Consider the following 25,408-nt stretch of genomic DNA (forward strand, 5'->3'; position numbering starts at 1 on the left):
GTGGCATATCCATAGCCCCAACCTCGCCCATTTGTCTTAGATGTGGTACTACCTGTTGATATATAAATGCAAGTCTGTTTGGGGTACCCTGTATATGTGGCCATTTGGCTCTCCGCCTGTTGTTGGTTAACGAAAACGGATATTGTACTGGGTTGGTCACCATTGCCGGGTTAGACAGGCCCAGACTCCCTGGTTTAAGTGTCATAACCATGGCATTGTGATCACTGTCTTTCCTTGGGTGTATTTGGAAATCCAGAACCATATCCCAGGTTCTGGGTTCAATTAAAATAAAGTCTATGAGGGAATTTTGCCCTTCTCTATTAAAAGTTGGTCGGCCTGGTCTATCCGACTTTGTCATACCGTTGCACGCCCTCAAGGAAGATGAAAGGGTGAACGAGTTTATTTGGAGGACCAACGGCGTCCATGCTCTAACTGGAGAGATCTGTGGTTCGGGAATACGCCAATACTGGTCCTCGTCAGATAGGCCATCTATACTTGCATTGGTAAGGGGCTCGAACTGAAATTTAAAGTCACCACCCAATATTAGAACAACTGCTGGGTCAAGGGTCATAATGAACTGCCTCAGTTGGTTGATTACTCCAGATTCTTGCCCCCTCTGTGTAGGCCTCGAGTAGATGTTAAGTAGGGCGATTTGTGTAGAATCTGCAAGCGTTAGGAGGACACATTGTACGTCAAGGGGAGTTGGTTGGTATTTGGGCTGCTTTAGCACCCAGATGAGTGCCTACCCATATATTTAGACCCCCGATGGTCTGCCCCTGCCCTTCGTTGTAGCAAGTATACTGAAAGTGTTCATAATCCCTTTAGAATGCATTTTAACTCTATTAAAAAAAATGCATAAGTAAATCACACGTAGGGAAAATGTGTTTGCTTTAAATGTGTAGGGAAAGAATGTGCTGACTTCAAAATTATTTTTGCTTCAGTGCACTTTATTAGATCCTCTTGCCTTCACAATGAACTTTGCTGTAAATGCATAATGAATAAACAGTTAGAATGAAGGATAATTTAGACATATTTAATGTATGCTTAATCAGGATATTGTGATAGAATTGTTTTATTCCATTTGACTAGCCATTTGTAGTCACAAAGGGACATTGCAAGCAGCTATTAGCTTAAGTAAGAAGGTTCTCATGAGAACTTTCCTTTGTGTTTCAGAACTTGCAACACTTTTAACTATGTACCAGCGTGAGTGTTTATAGTGGGAAACAGGAGAAGAAGCAATGGATGTTCACGATATCATCGGATGACCGGTTTTCATTGGATGAGAGCATCGTACACCTACTAATTTGTTACATTATTGTATTATATTTTATAACATGTGAGTGTTCCTAGTTCGAGAGTTAGAAGTTGTTTTTTACTTATGGTAGGCTGCTGTTGGAGTTCTGACCTCAATCATCTCTTTACTCCTCGATGCTGGAAGCTACTGCTGACAGTGACTTTACTTTCTACCGTCCTGATTCTTCTTGATCCATGCTACTGCAACGATCATTCCACTACCACTGATAGTTAACGGTTGCTACTGCAGCTGTGGGGACTCAGGTGAGTTTCCGGAATTACCTTTTATGGGATGCTCAGGACTTCTCTATGCTCGTAAAATCTTGCTCTTCTCTAGAAATAACTCTTTATGGGTTCTCTAATTTAGAGTATGTTAGGCTTTTTAGCTAGTTTAGGGACAATCTCCTTTATGAAACACTCTGTTTTATTTATGCTGTCACTAATCAATCTTTTCTCAATATTTCTGTCATTTAGACTAAATGAGATAAAGATGACAAGAACCATACCAATCCTTCAATGATAAATAAAGATTTTGTAAACTTCTATTAATTCTCATAATTGACTGAAAATAGTTAACTGGACAGTTCATGATATTTATGACTGATGCTTTTGTCCTTGCTCAATTTGCAACACAGTGGCAAATGTCTATCTGGCCTGTCAAGCGCCATCTGGATTACAAGAGTCCAAACAGTAAGTTGAGGTGTTAGGTTTTTATAACCTATTTTTGGACATCCTTGGGCATGAACACCTTAATAGACGTGACCCATTTGACGAAATAATATTAATTTCAGGTATTTCAGCAGTGGTGAACCGGTTATCTTGAATCTGTCATCAATGGAGGACTTATTGAAAGCTTTAAGCAGGGTTATTTTCTGATATGTAAGTGAAGTACTTAAGACATTTGCATATTGTTCCAATCATGCCACACCAGGCACTTTAGGTTCTCATATCCTTTGTGTGTAGACCATGCCAATGTCTCCAAGGAAAAAAGCAACATTCTTGTGCCTTAAAATGTCTTATTGGTTGTACTGCATCGAAATTTAGCAATGTATTTAGTAGTTGCTACAATAATGTCAGACTGTCAACTTTGAAGATTTTCTTGGCCGACTTTTTAAAAGAGTATGCACTATGCTCAGCGGCATGTTGTTTAGGAGAGTTTCGCAAAACAAACTTTGGAAGCATTTGGGAAATTAACCACCTACATAGAAAAAAACACCAGTGGGCTAATATTTTCAGCTGCATCCAGCCTTGCAGGACTCACTATTTTGTTGTCAGAACTACAATAAGAAAATGAGAACCGAGAAACGAAAGGGGAATCTCTCTTCCTAAATGTGGCATGCTCTATGTTTGTATCATAATGCAACTTGGTTTCCTTGGTGCTGCATTGTGAAACACTTAGACACATTCTATTCTTGATAGGGGGTGTGGGTTCCGCACTTTAAGCTGATGTTAGCATTTTGACCTGGCTGTTACTGTTATCTGATGCTCGATAAAATAAATGTCTCTAGCTTTACCTGTCTTCTTTCAGCAGGTTTTTATATTTTCTGCCAAAGTTCATGATCAAATTCCATAGATCCATGCTTTGTTGTTGGAGTGTTATGCACACAGATGATCATGTTCTATGGATAACCTGATCCTATCATTGGAGTCAGCCTCATTAAGCGTGTCCAAATGCTTTTACCAGTAGTTTGGAGTTATCTTCCCATTTATCCCACCTAACCAGTGTATGAACTGGTAGTTTGTTTCACAAATACTGAGAGGATGGCTGGTAATACAATGGTTCCTTACATGGCTTCCCGCTCAGCATTTAACTACACACACACTAAGTACAAAAGTGGATCCATCACTTTGGAGTTCTGTTCCACTGAAGCCACAGCTGAAGAAGTAAAATGTTGGCTACCAAGGAAACAGCATGACTCACCTATACCGGAGGAGTGGTTGGCGCTGACAAAGCTCAGATTGTAGGCCCACTGTTATCTGCGTCCTGCAGCATCCACAAGGTGAGTCTGTGGATACAGTCAGGCACTGAGAAGAAAAATACCCCGGCATCCTCACTGTGAAGGCACATTGTTACTGAATGTCATTTTTATTTCAAGAAAATGAAAAGACCTTCCATAAAGCTTCTCAACTCTCAACTAATGAAAGGAAAGACCTAGGAGTGAGATTTTGAAGGGAAAGATCAAATCAAGACTGTTGTGATGTAGCTTTACCTGGTGGCGATGTCATCATCCTCGCCTCCCCAGCCCCAGTACTCGTTAGGAAAGCCATTCATTTTCATGTACATATCCGGCGAGAGCGCAGATACGCCACCAAAGTACTGAGGATATGGAAGGCTGTGAAAAACAAAAGGCTGTATTAAGTATATTTGGGAAGGAAGATAAATGTTCATGATTCAGCAAGGTGAGTAGAAGAAAGCCAGATATAAAACACGTGTACGACTGTCCACATCAATGCAGTGCTATTCTCAATAGAGATTCAGTCACTCACTCACTATCCTCAGTTGACACCAAATCTCCCTGATATGGTGCAGTCAGTACCAGCCTCAGCAATGTCATCCATTTAAGGTATGTTCAAACAGCATCGACATCGACGACAAATGCTTTCATGGAATCTCGTTCAGCCATTACACCACTAGCTCACAAAATTCGACCGAAGCTCACAATTAGGATTAGTTACCAACATATGAATATACATACGTTTGCTACCCGCTCATCCAGTGCCGAGCCCACAGCTTTTTAGGAAAAAGGACAAAGCACAATCCAAACTAGCCTAAAATCAAGGGGTTGAACATCCACACACAGTTAAGTCTACTTTCTTATCCAATATGTTCTCTGAGGTAAAAACCGCATTTCACCTGCGCCTTCTCCTGTTTGAGGAAGAACCTTAGCATGTCCAGATGGCATCTGGCACCCACACTAGTCACCAAAAACAAGCCTCATGGAATTTCTGTGATGAACATTTACAATGCCTACCAATGCTATTTGAGAGGATCCCTGCACTCCACTCGGGACTTCTGTACTCACAAGGTCACAAATTCACAGTTTGTGAATGCTCAGATTTGAAATTCTTAAAAGAAGATCACACAATGGCCATGTTCATCCGCCTGGATCACCATTGACTACAATCGCTGCTGGGGACCCTGTGCAGGATATAAGCTTAATGCTAAGCAGAGTGCAGCTGCTAATGATGGACTGTAGTAAAAATATATTCAAATAAAAAACAAAAGAGTGCAGCCAACAAAAGAAGAGCCAGCAAGAGAAGTCACTCTTGTTTTTTAAAAGAACCCTCACTCACCAACCTGGTTGGTGACATGCTTCATCATTGGGTTTTAAGTGTATAGTAACCTTACAGCATGGGTCCAGGTGGGGGGTGGTAGCTTGTAGTCACACGTCCTTCAAAGCCATGCACTCGTATGGCACCTGCATAGTATGCAGGTGCCATATGGGTGCATGGCTTTCCACTCACCTTTTGTACACTCACATCACAAATAAACCCACTCCACTGTAGTCAGGCGTCGTAGCACACCAGGGAGGCACTCAGCCTCTCTGGTGGGAACCCAATGATGAAGCATATCACCAACCAGGTTGGTGGGTGAGGGTTCTTTTAAAAAACAGGAGTGACTTCTCTTGCTGGCTCTTCTTTTGTTGGCTGTACTCTTTTGTTGTTTATTTGAGATTGTTTAGGGGGACCAAGAGTGGCTTCAGTATTTTCCCTCTCTCTCCTGTTGTTTGGGAAGAGGTGTGGCGCAGCGGCCAGGGCAACTGACTCCGGAATCTGGGGATCACGGTTCGATCCCGGTGGCAGATTAGCCCAGCACCATATTACTCTGGGCAATAGCTTGCTTAATCTTCCCGATGGCCCCCAGCGCCTAGAGACCCTTACGGGTGATTGTTCGCGCTTTACAAATGTGGATTATTATTATAATTATTATTATTAATTGTAAAAATATAATCGCCAAGTCCTGAAACCAATTTATTGTAGGAGAGACCAATGAAAACTGATTTTTATTACAGCATTCTGTTCTGTATACAAGCAGGGTCTTAATCACCAGAATACCCTTGGGTTGAAGGTGCTACAAAGGTGTGATGGTGACAATCAGCATGGGTGAACACAACACAAAAACAAAGGTGAAAATGCAGTCCTTACACTCACTCAATGGGATAATGGGTACCAAGGAATGAAGAAATGCGTTACTTACCTGTAACTGCAGTTATCCAGTATTGGTGTCTTTCATAGATTCACATGCCTGAATCATTCCCCGTCGTCGAGATGGGAGTCCCCGGTACATAGAAAAGTAATGTCCTATAGACATACATAGAGAAAAGTAGGCCTAAGGGCCTTGCCTTAGTAGCCTATCTATGTCCTTTTGTAAAAAGGACCAAACTCCTGAAGGTAGCCAATCAGCTACCACCTCCCTCTAGAACCTTCCTGGAGCCTCAGTCTCTCAGATTTTCGTACGCACCAAGCTAGGTAGACGTAATATATGTTATAGAGTGAGAGGTGAGCCCTTCCTGGGGAGGCGGGAGGGTTGCATGTGAATCTATGAAAGACACCAATACTGGATAACTGCAGTTACAGGTAAGTAACGCATTTCTTATCCAGTATTATGGGTGTCTTTCATAGATTCACATGCCTGAATCAGAGTAGCAAGCAATACATTATGCACATTTGTGATGGAACATTATGAGCAGTCTGAGATAATACATATCATGTGCCTAGTAACCATCAACAAGTACAAAGAATAAAGTAAATAAATGTGCATACCAGTACAGGATGGTGGGAAGGGGGAAGGCTAATCTTACTGGAATAGATGGCGAAGTAGTGCCTGGTAAATGTGTGCGGCAATTTCCAGGTCGCTGCCCTGCAAATGTCCAGAATCGACACTCCAGCGAATAGTGCCGCCGATGTGGACACAGCTCTTGTGGAATGCGCTCGGACCTTGGAGTGTAATGGACGTCCGGCTTTGTCATGGCAAAAAGCAATTGCAGATGATATCCATCGTGAAATGCTTTGTTTGGAAAGTGGCATGCCTTTTCTAGGTCTGCTGAAAGCGATGAAAAGCTGATTCGTTTTTCTGAAATGTTTTGTTTTGTCTAGGTAAAATTTAAGACATCTTTTTAGGTCCAAAGAGTGAAGGGATCTTTCAGCTGCAGTACTGGGATTTGGGAAGAATGAGCGAAGTACGAGTGGTTCATTTAAATGGAAGTCCGAGGGGACTTTAGGAATGAAGCGAGGATTAGTTCTTAAAATCACTCTGTCTTCTCTGAACTGCATGAAAGGATCTTGTATGGAAAGAGCTTGTAACTCACTGACCCGTCTCGCTGAGGTCAAAGCCAAAAGAAGTGCTGTTTTCCATGAAATGTATTTGATATCAGCCCTATGGATGGGCACGAACGGGTATTTCATCAATTGGTTGAGTACCACATTAAGGTGCCATGTTGGTGGAACTCTTCGTGGCCGTGGAAATGATCTATAGAGACCTTTAAGGAATTGCTTTATTAATCTGTTGGACCATAGAGAGGGTCCTTTTGAAGTTCTTGTAAAGCGGGAGATTGCTGCCAGTTGAACTCTGATAGAGGCATGGGCAAGTCCCGATTGTGCCAGATGTAATAAGTATGGCAGTAACTGCTCCAGAGTGATCCTTAAGGGATGGAGATCGTTGTCCTTACACCAAACACAAAAGCGTTTCCATTTCAAGGAATAAGTTTTGTTTGTGCTAATTGCTCTTGCCTTAGCTAGGACTTCCTTGCACTCCTGCAGGATGTTTAGTTGGTAGAACTCTCGGTACTCAGGAGCCATGCCGATAATCTGAGAGATTTCAGATTCGGGTGGAGTACTTGGCCGTTGGACATCGAGAGTAGAGAGGGATGATGATCCAGATGGATTGGTGGTTGGACTGAGAGGCGACGGAGGTCCGTGAACCAATGCTGTCTCGGCCAGTATGGGGCAATGAGAATCAATGTGCAGTGCTCCGTTTTCATTTTCCGAATGACTCTTGTTATCAGGGGAAATGGCGGAAATGCGTACGCAAACACGTTGCGCCATGCGATGGAAAATGCATTTCCTAGTGACCGCGGTTGGGGATGCCAGCTTGCGAAGTTGTGGCATTTGGCGTTCTCCCTGGTGGCAAAGAGGTCTATTTGCGGTCTCCCCCATTCCGAGAAGATGTCGTTTAGCACTGTTTGCTTGAGTTCCCATTCGTGGGACAGAGACCTCTGTCTGCTTAGAGCGTCCGCTATGACGTTTTCCTTGCCTGGGACATACTCTGCTGTTAGTTTGATGTTGTTGTGTACTAGCCAGTTCCAAATTTTTTGCGATTCGCGAGATAGTGTCAGCGAACGTGTCCCTCCCTGCTTGTTCAAGTAGTGCATTGTTGTTGTGTTGTCCGTTCTTACAAGCACTGCTGAGTTTTTGATGCGAGGGAGGAATGCTTGGAGAGATTGGAGAACTGCTCTCAGTTCTAGGAGGTTGATATGTAGTTTCCTTTCTTGTTCTGTCCACTTGCCACTGATTTGCAATTCTTGAAGGACTGCACCCCATCCTTCTAGAGAAGCATCTGTAGTTATGACATGTGGAGTTGCAGGCATCAAGAACGTTAGACCTTTCGATAGGTTCTTGTCTGTTCTCCACCAAAGTAAGGCCTTGGTTATTTGTCGAGTAATGACTATGTGATCATCGAAAGAACCTGTACATTGAGTCCACTGCCTGGTCAAGGCCTCCTGGAGGGGGCGCATTCTGAGCCGACAGTGAGGAATGAGTAGTATGCAAGAAGACATCATCCCTAGTAGGGACTTGAAAGTACGGACTTTGATGGTGTTCCTTGAAGACACTGTGGTGGCCAGAGTGATCAGTTTGTGTTTCCTTTCCCGAGATGGGAATGCTTTGGAAGAGGTCGTATTTAGAGTTGCCCCCAGGAATGTTATAACTTTGGAGGGCTGTAAGGTCGATTTCTCGTAGTTGAGTGTCAGACCTAGGCGTTTGAAAATATTGAGACAGGCGTTGGAAGACATTTGTGCGTCTGTCATAGATGGTGCCTTCACCATCCAGTCGTCCAGGTAGGGGAAGACCTGGTGTCCTTGTTGACGTAGGAAAGCTGCCACAGGAGCGAGGCACTTTGTGAAAACGCGAGGCGCTGATTTGAGACCGAATGGGAGGACACAGAATTGGTAGTGTTGACCTGCTACTGCGAATCTTAGGAATTTTCTGTGGCGCCTGTGTATTGGGATATGGTAATATGCGTCTTGCAGGTCTAAAGACGTCATAAAGTCTCCTTCCTCTAGAGATCCCAAGATTTCCTGGATGGTCACCATTCGAAACGATTGGCTCTTCAAGAATGTATTGAGTGCCCTGAGATCTAGTATGGGCCTTCATTTCTTCTTCTACTGTTGTATGAGAAAGAATCAGGAATAAAATCCCTTCCCTTTTTGAGCTGATGGAACTCGCTCTATTGCTCCTTTTTTCAACATTGAAGAGATTTCTTGAAGAAGTAATCTTAGGTGCCTGTGTTGAATCTTGCGAGGAGGAGTTAACGGTGGGATTGAACTGAATTCCAATGAGTGTCCGTGTTGGATTAATTGGAGTACCCACCGATCCGTTGTTATTAATGTCCAATTGTGGAGGAAGTGTGTCAATTTTCCTCCAATTTTGAAAGAACGAGACGGTGGAGGGACTGGCTGTTGGAAATGGTCATTGGCGTCCACCGGCTGGTTTCCTCTGGTTTTTCCCCCTGAAGTTCGATCTCCCGTAGGAGGTCTGACGACCTTATTGCTGTTGCCGCTGCTGGTATTGTGAACGATTTTGATTATAGGAATAAGAGGATTTTCCCTGATATGATCCCCTGTAAGAGGGATGACTCCTGCCCCTGTGCCCTCGAAAGGACTGGTTTTTGAATTGTAATGTGCCGAGAGCTCGTGCAGTGTCTGTGTCTTTTTTGATTGTCTGCAAGGCTGTGAGAGGTTGGCCTGATGTGCAGTGTTCACTATTCTAGTGATCACTATATATCAGTCCAAACAACCCTTATTGATGATTGGTTGTAAGTCAACCTTATAGACCAGCTATCCTAGTAGCATGGATACGAGCAGTCTAAGGCTAAGACTCTAGAGGGCGTGTTAAGCCAGCTGTTTTACCATCACATTACCCCTTGAACACCCAGTGAAAGGACACCACACAAGTGTTATGAAAATAAACAGTGTATTTATTAGAATCACAACAACCCTGTACTCTTTATGAGGACAGGGTGCTAGGCACACAACAAAACTCTTACGAAAATACTTAAGTTAGCACGTTATACACAAATGCCCGAGGGGCACGAAAAACCATATACTTTAAAAGTGGAATGCGAAATTACTAGCAGGTAAGTACAGTACTAATAGGCTTTGGACTCGCTAGGACTTGACTATAGAATCGTTAGATTACTTCTAGGAGACCTAGGGGACTCGGGTGCAGAGTGTGCACTCTCACGCGGGATGCGGGACAAAGTCTATGGGAGCTAGTAAAGGCAAAGTTAGTGTTCACGGGCGAACCCGACCTGGTAGGAAGAAAACGACAGTGGATCCTGACCCTAGGATAGTGAGGCTATGCTGGGACACCAAAGTGCCGAAGTTACCTAGCCCAGGGGCTGCAGCTGCATAGGTCTGAAAAGACGTCGGGAATCTCGTTGCCGGACCAGGAGCCTGGAAGAAGGAAGTTGCTGGCAGGCGACCAGTGAAGGAAAGTTCGATGGATCCAAGCCTGGATCAAGGAAGAAGAAAACCTGAAAGCAGAGGGGACCAAGTTCTTGAATCACTAGCCAGTGATTAAGTGGGCACCAGGATGGCACCGGGCGAAGTCACCTCGACTAGGTGAGTGGGCGACGCTGGCTCTGCAGATCTCACGGACCAGGAGGCGTTGTCGGCGACCAGGATGGAGAGGCGAGCTGTCCCACGATGGATGAAGCTGTCGGCGTCGAAGTTACCCAGGATTGGGCAACAAGCCTTGGCTAATTCAAGCCCACGCGGTGGACTCAAAATGGCGTCTTGAGTGGACCAGGAGGGTCCGGAGTGCTCCTCTTCTGGAAGGGAGCAAGGGCCAGTCTGGAGCAACCAGACTAGCAGCAGTGATGTCGTCGGGCGTCGTTCAGGAGGCCACAAGCCAGCGGGCTAGTAGCCAAACAACGCGGTGAGCAGCAAAAAGCAGAAGGGCCCCACGCCGATCGTGGAGATGCTGGGGGGCTACTCTTCGGTGCTGGAGCTGCTCAGGGTCGGGGCTTCTCGGACCCCAAAGCACTCACCAGGAAATTACTCGGCGGGCTTGCTGTGCAGAAGTCGTGCAGTCTTGAAGATGGCCGGTCCCTCGAGGTCTCGTCACACCCACGAATCTCAGCGTGACTGATGATGTAGGTAGAGGTCAGAGGTGCCAGGGAAGCCGGTTCTCGTCGAGCTGGGCAGTCTTGATCCGGAGGAGAGACTTGCAGCAGACCGCAGTGTTCTTAAGATGCTGCCTGCGGATGCAGGGTGACTACTCCTTAGTCACAAGGGAGAAATCTTAGGAAGAAGTCTTGAGTTCCTTTCGTGGAAAGTAGTTTCAGGATTCAAAGATGATCTGATTTGGAAGGGGGCCAGTTCCTACCTTTATCCTGTAAAAAGGGGCTGGCACGCGACTAAGTCCTGCCCTAGGGGTGGGACCAGGAGGTGGGTGGTTACACCCACTTCCTTGGCGGGCTTTTCCCCAGCACAGGGTCTGGAGTGACCTTGGAACTGGTTCCAGCCAGCCTATGCACAGTGAGCCACGTGCAGTCACCTTCCTCTAAAGCCCTGCCTACCTACAATACACAAAACCCTGTCTGGGACGGTGTTGGCACCGCCCCTGGCAGGAAACCCTTTGTCCTTATCTCCTGCTCTGGGAGGACTCCCAGCAGCAGGAGGGCAGACTTGTGTCTCGGTGGCAGCATCCATTTTGTGGAGCTGAGGCTCTGTTTGACTTTAACCGGGGTTAGGGGTTACATACATGTCGTGTCCCTCTAGAAGGGTGGAATGCTAACCCCGTCGCCAGAATTGGCGAGGGGTTAGTATTCCAATTCGTATGACAGGATGTATGACGTTATAACGCATACTTTGACTCCGCAGACCATTACAACGCGACTTTTACTCCGCATACCGTTACAACGCATAGCGCCTTGGGGCGCTGGATAGTGGTAAGTATAATTTACTATTCTAACTCCAGTCCCCGTGGACCCTAGGGAAGGTGTTGGATAGTAAATTATACTTATCCCCTATCCTAGAGCGCCCCCCAGCGCAATGCGTTGTAATGGTATGCGGAGTAATGGTCGCGTTGTAATGGGTCTGCGGAGTAAAAGATCCGTTGTAACGGGTGTATACCGTATGACACCTTACTCGACATGTTTTGATAAAGCGATACCAGAGTTGGCATATAACCGCAAGGATTATAATGCACTTAAGAGTATATGGTATGCGATATCATGGAAACGGCTAAGGGATGGATCCCGAAAGCCGCAGACAGGCTCAGCTCATGCCGGAGCACCATCTCACACGATTCCAAGCACTCTGCCTTCAGGATTGTTAAGGCCTGCCATAGGAGTGACTGATAGGAGATCTGTGTGTCCATTTTAGGGCTAGATATAGGTATACTATATCTAAAGCAAAGGGTGAGTACACCACCTTGCCCCAGCTGTCGTGCAGCCAGTTGTGTCAGTTTAGTTAGTCAGCCCAGGGGTGGCATAATACATGCTTCAGCCCCTGGGAGACTTCTGGGTACCTCAGCCCTGGGTACAGGGATTTAGAGAGGGCCCAGTGCCAATTCAGTACCTGAGTACAATTTGGATAGAGAGAACAGCTAGGCTGTGGGTCTGATTAGCAGGCCCACAGCCAGGGAAAGTCGTAAACCAGTGCAGCAAAAAGCAAAAATCTGGGTGATCATAGGATTGCAGACCCTACTCTCCTACATGACCCCCCCCCCCAAACTTTGGGACAATAAACTAACCTTGACCAGGTGAGTCTTCTTGCTCTAAGTGGAAATACCTGGAGAGCCCATCAGCATTGCTGTGATCAGTACCAGGTCTATGCTCCACTGTAAAATCCATCCCCTGTAGGGAAATGGACCACCTAAGCAGTTTGGGGTTTTCACCCTTCATCTGATTTAGCCACAAGAGGGGCTTATGGTCTGTCTGAATGGTGAAGTGAGTGCCAAACAAGTAGGCCCTCAGCTTCTTCAGGGCCCAGACCACAGCAAAGGCCTCCCTCTCAATAGCTGACCAATTTTTCTCTCTGGGTGTCAACCTCCTACTAATGAAAGCAATAGGCTGATCATTACCATCAAAATTCAGTTGAGACAGAACAGCCCCCACACCCAACTCAGAAGCATCTGTTTGGACAATGAATGGCTTGGAGTAATCTGGACTCTTTAGGATAGGTGCTGTGCACATGGCCTGCTTTAGGTCATTGAATGCTTTCTGACAGCTTGCTGTCCACTGAACTTTCTTTGGCATCTTTTTGCTTGTCAGGTCATTAAGAGGGGTCACTATGGACCCATAATTTCTGACAAACTTCCTATAGTACCCAGTCAGGCCCAAGAAAGCTCGAACCTGAGTCTGGGTGATTGGAGGAGTCCAGTCCTTGATGGCCTGTATCTTACTCTCCAGTGGCTGAACCTGGCCTCCACCTACAAGGTGGCCCAGGTACACAACCTGTGTCTGCCCTATCTGGCACTTTGTGGCCTTGATAGTGAGGCCTGCCTTTTGCAGGGCCTCTAACACTTTCCTCAGGTGGACCAGGTGATCCTCCCAGGTGGAGCTAAAGACAGCAATATCGTCTAGATATGCTGCACAGAAGTCATCCAGCCCAGTGAGGACTTGATTCACCAACCTTTGGAAGGTGGCAGGTGCATTTTTCAGTCCAAAGGGCATTACCACAAATTGATAATGCCCTCCAGGGGTAGAAAATGCTGTCTTGGGTTTGGCCTCCTCAGCTAACCTGATTTGCCAATACCCAGCTGTCAAATCAAATGTACTTAAGAAGTTGGCAGAAGCCAATTTATCTATAAGTTCATCTGCTCTTGGTATTGGGTGGGCATCAGTCTTAGTGACTGCATTGAGGCCTCTGTAGTCTACGCAAAACCTCATCTCTTTCTTACCACCCTGGGTGTGAGGCTTTGGCACTAGAACTACTGGGCTAGCCCAAGGGCTATCTGAGGGCTCAATGACTCCCAGCTCCAACATTTTCTGCACTTCAGTTTTGATGCAGTCTCTAACATGATCAGGCTGTCTGTAGATTTTACTCTTGACAGGCAGACTGTCTCCAGTGTCAACATCATGGGTACACCAATCAGTTTGGCTGGGTGTCAGAGAGAACATATGTCTGAAGGATTGCAAGACTTGCCTGCAATCCTGTTGCTGATGTTCAGTGAGGCTGCCACAAAAGACAACACCATCAACTGATCCATCATCAGGATTCTGAGTGAGCAGGTCTGGGAGAGGGTCACTCTCTTCCTCCTGTCCCTCATCTGTGGCCATGAGCAAGCTCATGTCCTTCCTGCCAACATATGCCTTGAGCCTGTTAACATGGAGCACTCTGAGAGGGCTCCTGGGAGTTCCAAGGTCCACCAAGTAGGTAACCTCTCCCTTTTGCTCAATGATGGTGTGGGGCCCAGACCATTTGTCTTTCAGAGCTGCTGGGGCCACTGGCTCCAGCACCCACACCTTCTGTCCTGGCTGGTACACAGTCAGAACAGCCTTTTGGTCATGCCAAGCTTTTTGAAGTTCCTGGCTGGCCTCAAGGTTTTTAGATGCCTTTTCCATGTACTCAGCCATCCTGGAGCGGAGACCAAGTACATAGTCCACTATGTTGGTTGCAGGCTTTTTGAGAGGTCTCTCCCATCCTTCCGTCACCAAACACAGGGGTCCTCTTACAGGATGCCCATACAGAAGCTCAAAAGGGCTGTAGCCAACCCCCTTCTGTGGGACCTCTCTGTAAGCAAACAAGAGGCAGGGGATCAGGACATCCCATCTTCTCCTAAGAGTTTCAGGTAGTCCATGAATCATCCCTTTCAGGGTCCTGTTGAATCTCTCAACAAGCCCATTGCATTGTGGGTGGTAGGGTGTGGTGAACTTGTAGTTCACACCACACTCCTTCCACATTGCAGTCAGATATCCTGACATGAAGTTTGTACCTCTGTCAGAAACGACCTCCTTAGGGAAACCCACTCTGGAGAACACTCCAACTAGGGCTCTTGCCACTACAGGTGCTGTAGTGGTCCTAAGGGGAATAGCTTCAGGATACCTGGTGGCATGATCCACCACCACCAGTATAAACGTGTGCCCTGATGCTGTCTGGGGTTCCATTGGACCAACAATGTCAATCCCCACTCTTTCAAAGGGAACCCCCACCACAGGTAGTGGTATGAGGGGGGCCTTTGTTGTGCCACCTGACTTACCACTGGCTTGGCAAGTGACACAGGAGCGACAAAACTCCTTGGTATTCTCATTCATATGGGGCCAGTGAAAGTGTGAGACAAGCCTGTCCCAAGTCTTTGTCTGACCTAAGTGACCTGCAAGGGGAATCTCATGGGCCAAGGTGAGAAGGAAACCTCTCAGAGACAAGGGGATGACCAGCCTCCTGGTTGCACCAGGCTTGGGGTCTCTTGACTCAGCGTACAGGAGTCCATCTTCCCAGTATACCCTGTGGGCACCTGTGGCATTCCCTGCAGCCTCAGCAGCAGCCTGCTGTCTGAGGGGTTCAAGGGAAGGGCAGCTCAACTGTTCCTTCCCCAGGTCTGCTCTGGAGGGTCCCCCTGAGCCCAGAAACTCAACTTGATCAAGTTCAAGCTCTTTAGGCTCAGTTTCCCTCAGCTCTTCCAGATCAGCCTCCCCAGAGACTTGATCCTCAACCTGGGGCAAGGGGGAAGGCAAAGCCTTACCCTTACTGCTCTTCTTCTTGGAAGGTGTCTGGTCCATAATTTCAGGATCCAGCACCTGTTCAGTGGGGCATCTTCTGGCCTGTGACCTAGTCACAGCAAGCACATGTGCTGGCAAGCCTAACATCTCCATGTGAGTCCTCTGCTCCACTTCTGACCATTGTGATGACTCCAAATCATTGCCCAACAAACAATCAACTGGGAGGTCTGAACTGACTACAACTTTCTTTTGTCCCTTCACTCCACCCCAGGAGAAAGCCACAATTGCCACACTATGACTAGTAGTGACATTGCTGGCATTGGTCACCAGGAAATCAGTACCTGGCATGATCTGTCCAGGGTCCACAAAGTTAGGTGTCACCATGGTGACACTGGCACAAGTGTCCCTATAGGCCTGAGCCATTTTGCCATTTATCAAAGGTGTCTGCCTGTATTTGCCCAAAGTATTGGGACTTATCTCAGGGGTTATATCCATATCCCCTGTACAGACAAGGACAGCCTGAGTGAGTGTGCCAACTAAGTTGTCAGACCCCTCAGTTCCCAAGGTTAACCCAACTACTGCCTTGGGAGGTACACTACCACTACTGACTGTACTAGGGGGTGCAGTTGCCTTAGGGGCTGTAGTGGCAGGAGTTTGTCCTCCTCTTTTGGTGCACTCACTAAACCAGTGAGATTTACTTTTACAGTACTGGCACCACCTTTTCGACTGGCCTTCTTGAGTCTTCTTCTTCTGGGAAGCCTGACCCCCACCCTCTTTGGTTTGTTGGGGACCTGGTGAAGACTTCTGGTCATTTTGCTCATTCTTAACATTACCCTTCTGGTCTGCTTTCTTCTGACCACCCTGGTTCTGGTTCTGGTTCTGGTTCTGCTTGATCCTTGTCCTGACCCATTTGTCTGCCTTCTTTCCCAATTCTTGGGGAGAGGTCAGATCTGAATCAACAAGGTGCTGGTGCAACAACTGGTTCTGACAATTGTTTAAAATTTGTTCTCTCATCATTAGATTATACAATCCTGTGTAATCTGTAACCTTGCTACCCAGCAACCAGCCCTCCAAAGCCTTAGTGGCACAATCCACAAAGTCAGACCAGTCCTGAGACTGAGTTTTCTGGGTGTCTCTGAACAGCAACCTGTACTGCTCAGTGGTTAAACCAAACCCATCAACCAGTGTATTCTTCAGGACCTGGTAATTGTTAGCATCCTCTACTCTTGTAGTGAGGAGCTTATCTCTACCTTTACCATCAAAGGAGAGCCACAGTATAGCTGCCCACTGACTCTGGGGAATGCACTGCACAGTGCAGGCCCTCTCCAGAGCAGCCATCCATTTCTGGATATCATCCCCTTGCTTAAAGGGGGGCACTATTTTAGTCAGGTGTTTAGTATCTAAACCCTTCTCTCTATCTCTTGGGAGATTGCTGCCACCAGTGGGAACTAACCCACTCATCTGCTGCTCTCTTGCCAGGGCAAGCTTCTCTTTGGCCAGGGCAATTTCTTCCCTTTCAATCCTCAGTTCAGCTTGTCTCATCCTAGCTTCATGCTCCCTTCTCTGAGGGGAAGTAAATCTCCTCTGTGGAGGATTCCTTCTCCCCTGAGAAGAGGCATTAGAGTGCAGAGATCTATTGGAGTCCCTAGAAAGAGATCTATCTCTCCTAACTCCAAGGTTAGGCCCACTTCGGGTTAGTACTGGGGGTCCCCCAGATCCTAGCCCAAGTAAGTCTAAGTTGGCCCTGGTTAGCCTTCTGACTACCTCAAGACCTTTGTCTACCTCATCCCCAGAGAGTTCCTCTTGATCCTCCTCCTCAACTGCAGTAGCAATGTTGGGGAGATCTGGATCCCCAGAGGTTCCCTCTAAGGCTGGCATGTTCTCATGTAACTGAGAAAGCTTTCTGGCATCATATGTCTCTAAGAGACCTATCAGAAAGGGAATGGTGGGGTTAGACCCCTGCTTCAGTTTTCTGGAGACACAGATTTGTCTCATCTCCTGGAAACTGAGAGCTGCATATCTTGAAGTGACCTGTGGAGGGTCAACACTGACCAGGGGAGTCTCAGTAGATTCTCCCTGGGTAGACATGCTTTTCTAGTGAGGTGTAAGTGGTGCACTTACCTACACTATATGTTTGCCTACTGATCCCTTGCTAGAGTTGTAGTTTAGGGTGTGCTAGGCCCTAGGAGCTACAACAGCTGGTTCAGTAGAACTCAGAGTATTCTAAGCTAAGTTATATGTACCTTTAGTACTTATGTGATCTTTCACAAGATATTCTTAGGGCATGTGTGGTAAAACAACAGCAAGCTCAAATCCCAACCGCTGCTCACCAATGTGAGAGGTTGGCCTGATGTGCAGTGTTCACTATTCTAGTGATCACTATATATCAGTCCAAACAACCCTTATTGATGATTGGTTGTAAGTCAACCTTATAGACCAGCTATCCTAGTAGCATGGATACGAGCAGTCTAAGGCTAAGACTCTAGAGGGCGTGTTAAGCCAGCTGTTTTACCATCACATTACCCCTTGAACACCCAGTGAAAGGACACCACACAAGTGTTATGAAAATAAACAGTGTATTCATTAGAATCACAACAACCCTGTACTCTTTATGAGGACAGGGTGCTAGGCACACAACAAAACTCTTACGAAAATACTTAAGTTAGCACGTTATACACAAATGCCCGAGGGGCACGAAAAACCATATACTTTAAAAGTGGAATGCGAAATTACTAGCAGGTAAGTACAGTACTAATAGGCTTTGGACTCGCTAGGACTTGACTATAGAATCGTTAGATTACTTCTAGGAGACCTAGGGGACTCGGGTGCAGAGTGTGCACTCTCACGCGGGATGCGGGACAAAGTCTATGGGAGCTAGTAAAGGCAAAGTTAGTGTTCACGGGCGAACCCGACCTGGTAGGAAGAAAACGACAGTGGATCCTGACCCTAGGATAGTGAGGCTATGCTGGGACACCGAAGTGCCGAAGTTACCTAGCCCAGGGGCTGCAGCTGCATAGGTCTGAAAAGACGTCGGGAATCTCGTTGCCGGACCAGGAGCCTGGAAGAAGGAAGTTGCTGGCAGGCGACCAGTGAAGGAAAGTTCGATGGATCCAAGCCTGGATCAAGGAAGAAGAAAACCTGAAAGCAGAGGGGACCAAGTTCTTGAATCACTAGCCAGTGATTAAGTGGGCACCAGGATGGCACCGGGCGAAGTCACCTCGACTAGGTGAGTGGGCGACGCTGGCTCTGCAGATCTCACGGACCAGGAGGCGTTGTCGGCGACCAGGATGGAGAGGCGAGCTGTCCCACGATGGATGAAGCTGTCGGCGTCGAAGTTACCCAGGATTGGGCAACAAGCCTTGGCTAATTCAAGCCCACGCGGTGGACTCAAAATGGCGTCTTGAGTGGACCAGGAGGGTCCGGAGTGCTCCTCTTCTGGAAGGGAGCAAGGGCCAGTCTGGAGCAACCAGACTAGCAGAAGTGATGTCGTCGGGCGTCGTTCAGGAGGCCACAAGCCAGCGGGCTAGTAGCCAAACAACGCGGTGAGCAGCAAAAAGCAGAAGGGCCCCACGCCGATCGTGGAGATGCTGGGGGGCTACTCTTCGGTGCTGGAGCTGCTCAGGGTCGGGGCTTCTCGGACCCCAAAGCACTCACCAGGAAATTACTCGGCGGGCTTGCTGTGCAGAAGTCGTGCAGTCTTGAAGATGGCCGGTCCCTCGAGGTCTCGTCACACCCACGAATCTCAGCGTGACTGATGATGTAGGTAGAGGTCAGAGGTGCCAGGGAAGCCGGTTCTCGTCGAGCTGGGCAGTCTTGATCCGGAGGAGAGACTTGCAGCAGACCGCAGTGTTCTTAAGATGGTGCCTGCGGATGCAGGGTGACTACTCCTTAGTCACAAGGGAGAAATCTTAGGAAGAAGTCTTGAGTTCCTTTCGTGGAAAGTAGTTTCAGGATTCAAAGATGATCTGATTTGGAAGGGGGCCAGTTCCTACCTTTATCCTGTAAAAAGGGGCTGGCACGCGACTAAGTCCTGCCCTAGGGGTGGGACCAGGAGGGGGGTGGTTACACCCACTTCCTTGGCGGGCTTTTCCCCAGCACAGGGTCTGGAGTGACCCTGGAACTGGTTCCAGCCAGCCTATGCACAGTGAGCACCGGGGTGCCACGTGCAGTCACCTTCCTCTAAAGCCCTGCCTACCTACAATACACAAAACCCTGTCTGGGACGGTGCTGGCACCGCCCCTGGCAGGAAACCCTTTGTCCTTATCTCCTGCTCTGGGAGGACTCCCAGCAGCAGGAGGGCAGACTTGTGTCTCGGTGGCAGCATCCATTTTGTGGAGCTGAGGCTCTGTTTGACTTTAACCGGGGTTAGGGGTTACATACATGTCGTGTCCCTCTAGAAGGGTGGAATGCTAACCCCGTCGCCAGAATTGGCGAGGGGTTAGTATTCCAATTCGTATGACACCTTACTCGACATGTTTTGATAAAGCGATACCAGAGTTGGCATATAACCGCGAGGATTATAATGCACTTAAGAGTATATGGTATGCGATATCATGGAAACGGCTAAGGGATGGATCCCGAAAGCCGCAGACAGGCTCAGCTCATGCCGGAGCACCATCTCACACGATTCCAAGCACTCTGCCTTCAGGATTGTTAAGGCCTGCCATAGGAGTGACTGATAGGAGATCTGTGTGTCCATTTTAGGGCTAGATATAGGTATACTATATCTAAAGCAAAGGGTGAGTACACCACCTTGCCCCAGCTGTCGTGCAGCCAGTTGTGTCAGTTTAGTTAGTCAGCCCAGGGGTGGCATAATACATGCTTCAGCCCCTGGGAGACTTCTGGGTACCTCAGCCCTGGGTACAGGGACTTAGAGAGGGCCCAGTGCCAATTCAGTACCTGAGTACAATTTGGATAGAGAGAACAGCTAGGCTGTGGGTCTGATTAGCAGGCCCACAGCCAGGGAAAGTCGTAAACCAGTGCAGCAAAAAGCAAAAATCTGGGTGATCATAGGATTGCAGACCCTACTCTCCTACAAAGGCCTCATCTATTTTTTTGCCAAATAGGTGTTGTCCGTCATAGGGCATGTCCAAGACTTTGGTTTGGACCTCCTGGCGGAAGGATGTTGCTTTGAGCCATCCTTGTCTGCGCAAAACTGCTGCACCTGCCAGCTGTCTAAAGCCTGTCAACGCGACATCTACAGCAGAATCGAAGATTTCCGATGCTGACATTTGTCCCTCCTTAAGGAGCGATTGAACCTCATCCTTTAAATCTTCAGGTATATCTGCTAGGTACGGGACAATGTCTTCCCATAATTGTCTGTTGTATCTGCCTAGTAGTGCAATGGCGTTGGCTATCTTGATAGTCATAGCTGACGTCGTAGAAAAACGTTTGCCGATGCCGTCCAATTTCCTGCCCTCCTTGTCTGGTGGTGCTGACAGTGGAGAGGACGGATTCCTAGAATTCTTTTGTGCGGCTTGGGTGACTACCGAATCCGGCTTGGGATGTGCATTAAGGCAGGTGGGTGCTGTTGTAGGTGCCTTATACTTCTTATCCAGTCTGGGTACTACTATTGAAACCGATGCAGGTGTTTGCATTAGTTGCTGACCTTGTTCCCAAATGTGATCTATTATGGGAATTGATCTAGCCGTCTTTTTGATTGGATCCTTAAAATCGTATAGGAAACAGTCCGTTTCATGTGATTCCATAGTCATGTGGAACCTAGTGGCTGCTCTCTCTACCAAATTATGGAACCCGCCAATATCCACTGGCGGAGAGTCCGAAGTATTGGGTTCAGGTATGGCTGGAGAATGAGCGATATAATCTTCATCGTCTCTGTTATTGGACAGGTCGTCTCGAACCTCTCCTTCTTATGGTTCATCGGCCTCTTCCTCAGAAGATTGAATGTGATGAATTGTTTCCCTCTCTTGAGGAATATCCAAAGGTGGTGGTCTTGTCTTTGGAGATGGTTGCGGTTTGGATGATGCTGGAGATTTCTCCGTAGAAGGGGCCGCTGGTGATTCAGGGAATCGTTTTTTGTAGTCCTCGATCAAGAATTGTAGATCGGGGACTATAGCTGCTGGAAGGCAGATCATAGGAGTGACGTGAGTCTGGACTTGTGTATGAACAGTCTCTTCCGTAAAAAGGACCTCATCTCCATCGTCATCTGTGCTCTGGCATTTTACAATGAGATCCGATGGACTAGTAGCCTGATCGAACTGGTCATCTTCTGATTCATCATCTTGTAGCAGACAAGATGGGGATAATCTTTGTACCCTACTTGGAGATGTTAAATCTGGCGTAATAGGGTTTTTAGTAACCTTTTTTGGCGGTATCAAATCAGATTTTTTCCATGGCGTCGACGATGTCGTCGTCGACGATGTCGTCGTCGTCGGTGTCGTCGACGGTGTTGACGTCTATTGTTTTTCAATCGTCGACGATGAGGTCGTCGACGGTTCCTTCGTCGACGGTGCGGTCGTCGGCGGTGTTGTCGTCGACGGTGCTTTCTGCGTCGACGGTCCTTCGTCGATGTGCTCGTCGACGGTGCCTTCGTCGTCGACGGCGTACTCGTCGACGGTGACTTTGACGTCGACGATGCTTTTACCGTCGTCGATGTCTTCGTCGACGGTGCGCCAGATGTCGATGGCGTCTTCGTCGACGGTGTAGGTGTCGACGGTTTTTGTCTCGTCATCGACGGTGTTGTCGACGTCGACGATGACGTCGACGGAACCTTGATCAACGTCGATTGCTTTTTTATAAGTACAATCGATGACAGTGGCTTACCCGCCGTCGACGAATGAGTGGTCGTCGATGAAGAGGCTGACGACGCCATTGTCGTCGAAACCGTCGTCGTCGATGTGGAGACATAGGTGGTTTTTCTTGAAGAAAACGTCGACGAACTCGTCGTTGATGACTGCGTTGGCTTTTTGAAGGTGGGAACATCCTTCACAGACGTGACAGATTTTACCTCAGAAGATTTTGTGGCAGTCTTTTTATGAGGAACGTCTATAGGGCTAGGGGAAGCAGCCCTTGGCCTCTTCAAGGACAGTTTTGATGAAACTGAAGCCATTTCACTGCCCTCTGAGGACAGGACATCATCATCTCTAGTTTTAAGTCTGTTCAACCAGAGGAGCAGTCTCCCTTCTCTGTCTTTAAGAGTCTTAGTAGAGAATGTTCTACAAATTCTACATTCTTTAGGAGAATGGTCAGGGTAAAGACAGTAGAGGCAAGTTTCATGCTTGTCATCGACGTGCAGTCTCTTCTTACCACAAGATGAACAGGCTCTGAACAGACCTTTCTTCTGCTGATCAGCCATTGTTGTTTGTTGAAGAAAAATATCCAAGTTTTATGAAGAAAAGAGATAAATCCAAGAAACCTGAGGAGAACTCAGGTGGAGACTCCCTAGCACAACGTGCGGTAGAAAATCTGAGAGACTGAGGCTCCTGGCAGGAAGGTTCTAGAGGGAGGTGGTAGCTGATTGGCTACCTTCAGGAGTTTGGTCCTTTTTACAAAAGGACATAGATAGGCTACTAAGGCAAGGCCCTTAGGCCTACTTTTCTCTATGTATGTCTATAGGACATTACTTTTCTATGTACCGGGGACTCCCATCTCGACGACGGGGAATGATTCAGGCATGTGAATCTATGAAAGACACCCATAATACTGGATAAAGAGGGGTTTACCAATTGCCACCAAGAGAATCTGATCAGTGTTGGTTAAATAAATAAAGTTTGCTAAAATATTAATATATTTCAAAATTGTTAGTCCGACCGAGCTCTCAAAAAACCTGCAGGAAGGGCAGCTCTAAATTTGTTTATTATTTATCAAATCTAGAGAACCCTTCTGATGTCACATTTGCTGAAGTAATATGAGAAGGGATGGTAAGTGAGAGTGATAGAGCAAGATTTCGCATCGCGACTTGCTCGAGTCAAAAACCTCGAAAATCTATTATAATCTCGTAACTTCAATTGTTTGTTTTACTAATTTTATGTTTTTTTTTGTTGTAAAACCTTTATTGACGTAAAAGTATACACCGCTATTCAGCCGAACATCCCGGGGGCACGGCAGCACGTAAAAAAACATAATATTATGGCATACATCGATCATATTTCCGGATGAGTGAGGTTTAATTTTATGTTAAGCAGGATGACACTAAGAACGCAATAAGCTCCAATATAATATAAAGTAATATGGGGACCAGGTGCCGAACCGTAAGCTATAGCTACAGAATGGGCGGGCCAAACAAGAATTCTTGCAGGATCAAGACGATAACAAAGAAGGCATGGGTACTGTGTCAAAAAGTCAGGATATACATGCATACAATTACTATGAGTACCGATTAGACGCCCGCCCAGGTCTACCCACAACGCAACAACAGCTCAGGCACAAAGTATGACAAATCAATGAAAGTTCAGAAATCAACACAATAAACCGATCCCCAATACAGAAAAAGGGAAAAGTAAAAGGAAAACCAAAAAAGCGAGGAAAAAAGGCCATAGAAACAAAAAAGGGAAAAATAAAACCCCTCCCCCAACCCCCCCACCCTGCACCCCTGCAAATGGCTACGGCCTACCCCCCATAGCAGCGTGCCTGTCGCCCAGTACCTAAACCCGAAATATAGAAGAAAGAAGAAATATGGAAAGAAGAAGAAATAGAAAGAAAAGAAATGAGGGGTCCCCAGTACAGGCCCCCGCCCCCCCCCACCGCCGCGCAGCAATTCAACCATCCCGGCGCTGCTCCCAAATTTTCAAAGGCGACAACCCAAAAACAGGATAGTAGTCACCACTCCAACTCCACAATGCACTTAATTAAAACGAGAGCCCCCCGTGCAGCAACCCACAGAAACAGATGGCCATCATTCAACCCCGACCTACCCAGTCATAACATAGTCACATCGCAGTCCGTTTAGTGTAGGGTCAGACAAGCAAAATACCAAAAATAATGCAGGCAAGTAAGTCCGGAAGAAGGTAGAGAATCTTGCAGTATACCAGGACGCGACACATTTGAAAGCTATCCATAGCCCATCCGACAGCTTCAGAGCAAACAAACAAAGTCCAGTGCAAAAAGGTTAGTCATTGTGTTGCAAGAGGAGGTGTCGATGGGACGGCCATGTTGGAACAAACAGGGAGACTTCCAAAATACGAACTCTCGCTTCTCAGCCACAGGTAGAGTCATAATACCACTTCCACAACAGTGTCCCCACCGATACCTGCAGAGGAAATAACACAAGCGAAGTCTCCAAGGATAAGACCGGCATCGGGTTTTCCTCCATTCCAGACGTACCAAGATGCGATCACGATGGCCATGCAATCTGAACCGTGAACTACCGGCACACAGGGGGGGGGGGGGGGCCTCCGATCTCCAATCTCCGATCTTCAGCGTGCGCCACTACAACAACGGGCAAGGAACGGCTCGGTGACGGCACCCGCACAGACCGGGACCCTCAGCATAAGTGCCGCCTAAATCCACACCAAAGCAGCCAGTCCGAGACACAAAGAAAAAGAAGGGGTGGGTCTCGATACCAACTCCACCATTTTGCACACTGTGTGGGTGTGATCTCCATCTCCCCATAAAAGGTTACATATTCGCCCTCCGGCTCTCAAAGGTGCCGTCAAAACTGATGCGGATCAATGGGTTCCAATCTCCTAGAGTGCGGGATACAATCAATTGCGCGCCAGTTCCACAAAGCCATGTTAGGGAAACAAAGAGCGGCAGCATGTATTCCAGATCCACAAGGCAGCAATCGAGGGGGGGGGCATGTCAGGCATGGATTGAAGGCAGAACGCGGAGATACACCAGGCTCGACAGAGCAGTTGCCGAGCGCCTATTCAGAGGTGGGTGGAGCTACATAATGGTGGACCGGCGCATTCCAGGTCCGTGCGGCCGCCGTCGTTCTAGTCGCGGCCGGCAGCTGCATCACACAGGGTCGCGGCTCCGGGGCTCGAACAGGCCGTAATGCGTAGGAGGGCATTTCTCCGTCCTCAGGACTCGGAAATCAGTCGAAGTCCCACACGGAGAGGTAGCGCCCTCTCCGATGTTCGGAATCCCGGCAGCAGCGCAGAATAGATGGCAGGATCCGGCGGCAGGGGAAGAAGGCCGACGGAGCCGGGAGCCCAGGCGACCATCTTGGCCGCCGGCCTGGCTCCGCCCCAATTTTATGTATTTTTAATGTGCGTGGGTATCATAGAGACGCTTGCCTATGTGTTCTACTAATACGATTAATCCTTGTCC

At 47.5% G+C, this 25,408-nt stretch overlaps 1 protein-coding gene across 3 annotated transcripts in view; it reads right to left on the minus strand.

Annotated features, from left to right (window-relative positions):
- B4GALT3 (beta-1,4-galactosyltransferase 3) overlaps positions 1-25,408 on the minus strand; it is a 456,858-nt gene that overhangs the window by 35,018 nt on the left and 396,432 nt on the right. For all 3 annotated transcript variants that reach the window (XM_078669020.1, XM_078669018.1, XM_078669019.1), the window contains exon 5: positions 3,504-3,626. In XM_078669020.1, the coding sequence (XP_078525146.1) occupies positions 3,504-3,626 (123 nt within the window). The remainder of the gene's footprint in view (positions 1-3,503; positions 3,627-25,408) is intronic.

This window comes from Lissotriton helveticus, chromosome 12, assembly GCF_964261635.1.
Source record: "Lissotriton helveticus chromosome 12, aLisHel1.1, whole genome shotgun sequence".
NCBI lineage: Eukaryota > Metazoa > Chordata > Amphibia > Caudata > Salamandridae > Lissotriton > Lissotriton helveticus.